The 8391-nt window shown below is 40.5% G+C and overlaps 1 protein-coding gene across 1 annotated transcript; it reads right to left on the bottom strand.

Moving 5' to 3' along the window:
* Positions 1-1099: 1099 nt before the first annotated feature.
* On the bottom strand, positions 1100-8055 carry KCNJ8 (potassium inwardly rectifying channel subfamily J member 8). Its single transcript, XM_060776532.2, has 3 exons — positions 7665-8055; positions 4344-4805; positions 1100-2260 (listed from the first exon to the last, which is right to left on the bottom strand). Exons 2-3 carry the CDS (start codon positions 4706-4708, stop codon positions 1360-1362), a joined length of 1266 nt encoding a protein of 421 aa, XP_060632515.2. The 5' UTR covers positions 4709-4805; positions 7665-8055; the 3' UTR covers positions 1100-1359.
* Between the last annotated feature and the right edge of the window lie 336 nt (positions 8056-8391).

Genomic DNA, 8391 nt, shown 5'->3' with positions numbered 1-8391 from the left:
GTCCTTTCTTAAAGATATCTTCTGGTTGCAGGTTGGGATTTATCTTTATTGTAGAATTAATGCAGTCGAACACTTTGGTGGCCATGGCTCCATGCTGTGGAAACCTGGGATTTGTAGCTTGGTGAAGCACTAGCTCAGTAGTTCTCAACCTGTGGGTCCCCAGGTGTTTTGGCCTCCAACTCTCAGAAATCCCTGCCAGTTTACCAGGGAGTTGAAGGCCAAACATCTGCGGAGCCACAGGTTGAGAACCACTGCACTAGCACTTTTTGGCAGAGGAGACTGAAGCTAAAACTACAACTCCCAAGATTCCATAGCATTGAAGTATGACAGTTGAAGAAGTTTGAAGCTGAATTAATTTTACAGTGTTGGTGCACCATTTCTGTTTTATTTAAAGAAAACTATTACAAAGGAGAGAAAGACCCTCAGATTTCTCCATTGACATTTTGAACAAAAACACACAATTCACCTGGCCATTCTTTTATCCCTTATGGTGAGATGTATTATATTTTTATTGAGTTTTTAACAAATGTTTTCGAAATTGTATCTATACATACACATTCAACTCTTGCCCCATTTTTCATAATGCATTTCCCTTCTTTTTGCTAAGACATACATATGCCTACCCTTGTTCTAAACATTTTTTTAAAATTCTGCCATATTAAGTTTCTTTCATTGTGGAGAGCATCCCTCAGGCCACAGTAAAATGCTACAAACTTGACCCATAGTATTTCCCTCTTTCTTTGTTTCAGGATTAGGGAATATGGAATCCTGAAATAAAGAAAGATATGAAGTCCTTCAATTCTTAGTGTAACTACAATTACTCAACCCCTGTCATTGACTCTTTTGGTTAGGGATGATGGGAACTGTAGTCAGAGGTGGCCCTAGGTAATTTTCAACTGTAAGCAAACAGTATTTTGCCCACCCCCACCCCCCAACCAATCACTGATATATATATTTTCTGTTCGTCGTGGGAGTTCTGTGTGCCATATTTGGTTCAATTCCATCATTGGTGGAGTTCAGAATGTTCTTTGAGTGTAGGTGAACTATACATCCCAGTAACTACAACTCGCATATGTCAAGGTCTATCCCCCCCCCCCCCCAAGAGCACCTCAAGAGCGCCCCTGGGCAAAATCAACTATACTGCAAATGCTTACTTTGCATAATGGGTTGAGCCGCCCCTGATTGTAGTCCAACTATTACTTGCTAGCCACATATTTCCTAATCCTTGTTCTATTGTTTTGACCTGTCGTTATTATGTCCTGATTTCATCAAAAGTTTATAGTCATGGTTTATTTACACAAATAATGAAATAACACTATTGGTTCCTCAAAACAGCTATGAGTAATGGTCTCATATCCGTCATGTTTCCATTGTGTTCTGGTTCCCTTCAAGTGTCATGAACTGGACTTTTGGCACAATGAAGGAGGAGTTATTCCTTCGCATGGAATTATTCCTTCTCATGGAATTATTCCTCCTCATTGAATTCCGTTTCCTCAAAGAGTTCTGATGAGATAGTTCACTCTTCTGGAGCGTTTGGATGAGAATGGAAGGTTTCTCATCCAGCTCCTTGGCACTACACCGGGGTGCTGCCACTTTGCTTGTGTTGCCAAATTTGGAGTAATCCACTGCATAAGTCCCTTCCTCTTCCGTCACGATGGGCACAAAGCGATGTCCCCAGAGGATCTCTTCTGATATGTAGGATGTTCTCGCCTGGGTGGTGATCCCTGTGGTTTCCACCACACCTTCAAGTATTACGATAATTTCTAGGTCTTGGGTGGCCAGATCATTGGCAGAGATGTCATAAAGAGGACTCCGTTTGTCAATGATGTGGCAAATAATCAAAGGGGCCACTAGGAAAATGTTGTTGCTTTCCATGGGATTGTCAACCGGAATATCTAGCTGGTGGATGGGAATGACTTCTCCTTCGGGCGTTGTGGTCTTCTTTACGACCTGGATTCTTACTGAGGCACTGATAATCATGCTCTTCCTTAAGTCTCCCACTCGGAACATGAAACAGAGCCGACCGTTACGCACAGCAATGACTGCATTCCGGCTGAAGATCAGGGTTTCCGCTCTCCGGTGTGCTTGAGCTGTTTTCATGAAGATGCAACCAAGCATGACAGCATTGATGATCAAGCTCACAATGTTCTGGAGAATCAAGACAATGATGGCAAAGAGGCACTCTTCGGTCATCATCCTGCCTCCAAAACCAATGGTCACTTGGACCTCAATAGAGAAGAGGAAAGCAGAGGTGAAGGACCTAGAGGAGAAGAGATGGAAAAAGTAGCAGCACATGGTTATAAAACACTGACATACAATGAGAGGACACTCTGGGCATTATGTATGAATGGACTGCCACATTTATATCCAGTGGGCACCAGATTCTGCCTGATCTTGAAATCTTAGATCCCACACTGCCATATAATCTATTTTCTGAATCCAGATTATCTGCTTTGAACTGAAATATATGGCAGTGCAGATTCAGTCTGAGGCCCCTTCCACACGCCATATAAAATGCAGATTATCTACTTTGAACTGGAGTATATGGCAGTGTAGACTCATATAATCCAGTTCAAAGCAGATAATGTGGATTATTTGATTTGATAATTTGTGTAGAAGGGGCCTAAGACAATCCCTGTGATTCAAATCACTGCATAGAGAAATATAGTATATCATGAATCAAGTTTTCTCACTACTAGTGTAATATTTGTTAAATCAGTTCACAAAGGAAGCAGAGAGTAATTTTAACAAGTTTTCTTCCCATGGTGAAAAAGTATTTAAAGAGTGGGTTGTTTTAGGGTGGGTTTTTTTTTTTGGGGGGGGGGCTATACGACCATGGTCTAGAGGCATTCTCTCCTGACGTTTCGCCTGCATCTATGACAAGCATCCTCAGAGGTAATGAGGTCCTCACTACCTCTGAGGATGCTTGCCATAGATGCAGGCGAAACGTCAGGAGAGAATGCCTCTAGAACATGGCCATATAGCCCGAAATAAAACCCCCAAAACCTACAACAACCCAGTTATTCCGGCCATTAAAGCCTTCGACAATATTCGAAGAGTATTCATGGTTTAGTATATATTCTGCACAAAATTCACAAATCATTTTTTGTGTGCTAGAAACACAGAAATATTTTCTACATATATATTTTCTGCATAGAAAATACCATTTTCTGCACAAAATGCTCTCTTGTGAATTTTGTGCAGAACACCCTTAAGATAAAATTACCATCTATTGCAGATTCTTCTCATCAGAGCTTTCCCGTGTTGGGATTCAACCCCACACTGCCCAAATCTCTAGTCCTGAATGAGGAACAAGTTAGTTAGCTTAAATCAGACTGTATCTTGTATGACAGTTGGAATGCATCTATTTACTTTCTCCTCTCTGTTTCTGTTCTCATTCTGATTGGTTGTGTAGAATGGATATGTTTCTACTGCAAGGCTTTGCTTCTGCTTACATCTGAGTATGTGCTGTGTGCTTTGAGATCTCTCTCTGCTTGTGTATCTGGAGGGATGTAGTGCATGATATTTCCCCCTCTCTTTGAAACCTTAGAAGAGATGGGTGTTAGAGTAGCTCAGACTCAGTTCTTGGTTATTAAGGAATGCAGTTAGTGTTTTTATTATAAATAAACCTTTTGTGGTTTTTAACATTGGACTCTGCATCTTTGCGTGCCTAAGCTCTAATTTCTTTTCAGCTGCATCCAACAACACTTCACGCTCTGCTTTCTTGTGAGCTAATTGCTCAACTATTAGTATCCTGTTTGTATTTTGGATGCTCTGCTATATTTTTTTGTAGTTTTTCCTTAACACCCAGCACTTGAAAAACCAATTTGGAAACTATTTTTCATATAATTTCATATATTTCTGTCTCAGTGACATATTAGCTTTCAATGCACATGAAATGCATGTAATAGTATGGGCATTGTTAAACATACACTTCCCTCAATACATAGAGATGCATACCATATATTTGTAGTCCTGAGCAATACCTTTGCATTGGGTCCCTAGTCTATGCACTACAATTATTTCAACCAGCCCTCCATATAATTGAATTCTGCATCCATAAAATCATCCAAGGCTTGAAGATATTCCTCCCCCTCCCCCACAAATTGCTAAAAAACAAAGCTTGATTTTTTCCCATTTTTAGATAGTGGATATCATTTTTATTATGCTGTTGTATATAATGGGACTTGAGCATCCACAGATTTTGTTATCCAAGGATGGTCCTGGGATTAAACTGTAACAGATACCAAGGACCTATTTCAGTTGAATGGCATTAACCTTGATTGCAGTTCAGTATTTAGTGGTTTAGCATTGCATATGTTGCCTTTAGAAATACATTTTACCTGACACAGGTGACACATGGCTTCCGCTTGCTAGTATCTTCAGTGTTGGCACAAGGTATTTCCATGTCTCCATGGGCAAAGGCCACCAGCCACCACACCATGGCAAAGAAGAGCCAGCTGCACAGGAAGGACATGGTGAAGATCACCAAGGTGTGGCGCCACTTCAGGTCCACCAAAGTGGTGAAGATGTCCTGCAAGAAACGCCCTTGCTCTCGGATGTTCTTGTGGGCCAGGTTGCATGCTCCATTCTTGGCAATGAAGCGGGCCTTGCGTGGGCGGTCCCGGATGCGTGGCTTGCCTAGGTTCTCTGCTGCAATTCGTGCAAGGACATATTCTTCAGGGATGATGCTCTTCCTGGCCAACATCTTCCTGTCACCATAATCCACCAATCAAGAAGGCAGTTGGGGGTGGGGATTGCAAAGCAACCCTGCAGAGATCTCTCATGCACTTTCTTATCAAATTCTGCAAACAGCAAGAAGACAATATGACCATAAGTGGCTTATGTTGGAGTTATATTTCCTTCAGTCAAGATCTGGTGATAGTGCTGGAACAGGAGCATGCACACTGCACTGTCCTACAAACCAGTTTGCAGGTAGCATTGAAGCATCAAATCATCTCACTTTTCAGGTGACATTTAGGTGGCAACTGTAAGTAGGGTGATGGAAATGCAGTGATAATGATCATCTAAAGGCCACCAGGTAGTGTTCTCCTATCTGGCTTTGCTGAATCAAAACAAACATGCTAATAACCTATCTATCTCAGTATTCTCTAGCCAGATCAGCTGTGGCTTTCTAGGTTCTCATAAGGTCCTCCTCATCCCTTTTTAATTATTATTTTTTAAATACAGCCTAGAGCCTAAACTTTGAACCTTGAGACTTCTGTATAACCATGTTCTCTTAATCTGATCTAATTGACCTATTGTCCTAATTGTCAAAGTGAAGGTAGAGGAAAAAATGTGGAAGAATTCTGAAGAAAGAGAAACTGAGAAGAAAGTCAATGTATGTTGAACATCCATTAACTGGGAATCTGAAACCCAAAATACCCCATAAGCCCAAATTTTCCGTGTGGGTGGTAAATAAATGTAGTGATATCTTTGTTTCCTGATGGTTTAGAGCACATAAACTTTGTTTCATGAAAAACATTTGAAAATGTGTAAAATGTCTATATGAAACATAAATAAATATCATGTTTAGACCTGGATTCCATCTTCAAGATACCTTCTTATTTGCATACATCTAAATGCAGGTACTACAAAATATGGGAAAAAATCCCAGATGCAAAACCCTTCTAGACTCAAACATTTTGGACAAGGGATAGTCAACCTGTATTTCTTAGTGGGCCAAGTGCCATGAACTGGAGAGCAATGCTGAGCTAAAACAAGGATATGACCCATGGGAAGTTGACCTCAAAAAGTCCCATTTTCAACTAATGATGGAATACTGCAATTAAGTAACATTCCCAGAGGTCTCCCACAAGAAGCCTTCTCTTAGGACAGAAAAATTCCCCAGATTCGCCAGTAAGATTCATGTTGTTATTCATGGATTTGATTAAAATGTTCTCTCTAGGAATCTTTATGTCCTTCAGTGCAACTCGACAATCAACTTCCACTGGAAATTGACCAATAGAGTCATGCTGGAGAATCTAGAAATTCCTTCAGCATGATTCTATAGTCAACTCCAGAAGAAGCTGGTCATGTGCTGGAAGATCCAGAGATTCCTAGAGAGCAATTCTCTAAGTTTTGAAAAAAGTAGATGTCTCATTGATTGTTTTCCCCACATTCATAGGGAGGCTGTGCCTCTCACCCCAGCAAACATGGAAGGCTGATTGTATTATGATACATTAATGGTCAGAAACAAAACTTGGAGAGTCCTTTTACCATCAAATGAGAAACTCAAGGACAAACTTGAAGAAACAAAGTGTATGCACAGAGCAGACTTTTCCCATGAAGTCCTTCCTTAGATCTGCTATTAAGAAATCCATAGGAACTGCTTGGTTCAGACAGGAGCAGAATATATTCTTAAAGACAAACACCATTCCTGAAAAGTGACATTTTTGTCTTCAAAATTGACTTCCACCATTCTAAATAACAATTTTATGAAGAAAGCCTATGTCCCCATTGTTTTCTTTTAAAATATTGATTAGCTATGAAGCTATATGTGCATGCCTGGCTCTTGTCCTGGTTGTTTCAGTATGACATTTTGGTAAGTGCTAATGAAATAACTATCAAGAATGTTTTCGAGCTAGAAACTTGTCTAGTAGTAGTAGTAGTAGTCACTTATTCAATGCTTAGGCCAGTGGTTCTTAACCTGTGGGCCATGAGCCACCAGTGGGCCAGAAGGATGAAAATCTGGTCCGTGAGCCTCTCTCATCTTTATTTATTTAATTAATTTAATTTATTTTATTTCCACTCCTTTCATGCTGCCTGCCACTCCTTCCCTGTCGCTGACCAGCCCTGCCCCCTTGGAAAAACCACATCAGCTCTAGATTATTAAATAGGATTTTCTGTGGGCAAGCAGATGGCAACTACTGGATGGCATATGTTCTGTATCAGAAACTGGAGTTGATGTGGTCTATTCAATGCAATTTTCTGAATCAGCACCCCAAATAACCAAACTGAATCTAAAGTTGACCAAAAACTGATTCGTAACCCTTTTGGTACTAATGTTGGTGAGTTGTCCCTGGTCAAGTGGTCCCTGGTCCAAAAAAAGGTTGGGAACCACTGGCTTATAATAGAGGTCTTTCACATACAGGATAACAAAAAAAAATACATGCCTAGAAACATGTCTAGCTACAAAACATTCCTGATAGGAGAAACCACGCAACCCTTCAAATACTTGTATTTCTGGTTAAAAACAGTATTCAGTTTCAGGTAAAGCATATTCAAACAATTTTCCTTAAATCTTGATTTATTATGGCAAGTCCTATCTATGATGGAGGGGAAAGGCTAAGCTTCCATAGACTTGCACTCTGACATCTTTCCTATTAAAGTTTTAGTATTGCTACTGATATAAAAAATCACATGTGGTTCTTTTGCTTGGTGTGCCTTGGCCCAATAATAATAATAATAATAATAATAATAATAATAATAATAATAATAATAATAATAAACATCAGATTGGAGATCTAACTCTCTTTTATTTCTCTTTGTGCAAAAAAATAAAAAATTAGGATAGCTCGAGAAACACAATGAAGGGGAAAACATGCAGAGCGATTCATGCAACAGCTGCAAACACATGGAGTGACTTTGCCAGACTCGAGAGAAGGAGGGGGACATTGTCTAACAACGTGCAGACAGACCGAAGAAGGAAAATGGAAACTTACGCAGATTCCACCTCAGCTGCTCTGAAGCCCTCTGTCAGCCTGGCCGAATCCTTCGCGCTTCCATGGCAGCTGAAATTTCCAAAATAACAAAGTTGATGGTCAAGCCAACAGGAAGAGGATGGAGCAAGGAGATAGCTATTCTCTGGTATTCTTCTTGTGCCACTTCTTTGTCTCCAAACTAGATGCAATAGTCATCGGTTGAAGATAATGCTATGATTTCATATCCATCAGCTAGAAGGAGGAGAGAAAGAAAAAGAGGGATCATAAAACCGCTCAATTGAGGGGGAAGAGTGTCCAAGCCGTGTCCAAGAAGATAATAATCTTGAAAGTGGAAGCAGCATGGGGAGATCCCAACTCTTCCTTGGACATGTGAATCTTTACAAAGTTTTTAATGTTTTCCAGGGTTTGGGAATGGGAGGGAGAACAGAGAAGGAGGGAGGTTGGCCTGTGTCCAAAAGGCTGTTGACGCAGAGAGAGAGAAAGAGAGAGAGAGAGAGAGAGAGAGAGAGAGAGTTTTTCCAACCTCTGAGTTAAACAACGCACTGACAAAAGGAACTTGAATACAGAGCTTCAGCATGTATCTACACTACAGCATTAATGTAGTTTTCACATCACTTAAACTGTCAGGGTATTTAACCTTCTCTGCAAATGGTGCTGGACCTGGTGCCTCACCAAATTACACCTCTCAGGATTCCATTGTATGGAGACATGGCAGCGAACGTGGTGT

This window comes from Anolis sagrei, chromosome 5, assembly GCF_037176765.1.
Source record: "Anolis sagrei isolate rAnoSag1 chromosome 5, rAnoSag1.mat, whole genome shotgun sequence".
Lineage (NCBI taxonomy): Eukaryota > Metazoa > Chordata > Lepidosauria > Squamata > Dactyloidae > Anolis > Anolis sagrei.
The sequence above is the reverse complement of the archived record's forward strand: the minus strand, read 5'-3'. Positions and strand labels throughout refer to the sequence as shown.

Excerpts from the sequence above, each read along its gene's own strand:
- KCNJ8 (XM_060776532.2), bottom strand. The coding sequence starts at position 4,708 with ATGTTGGCCAGGAAGAGCATCATCCCTGAAGAATATGTCCTTGCACGA. Across the intron at positions 2,261-4,343 it reads CCATGTGTCACCTGTGTCAG|GTCCTTCACCTCTGCTTTCC; the intron begins GTAAAATGTATT and ends CTTCTCCTCTAG.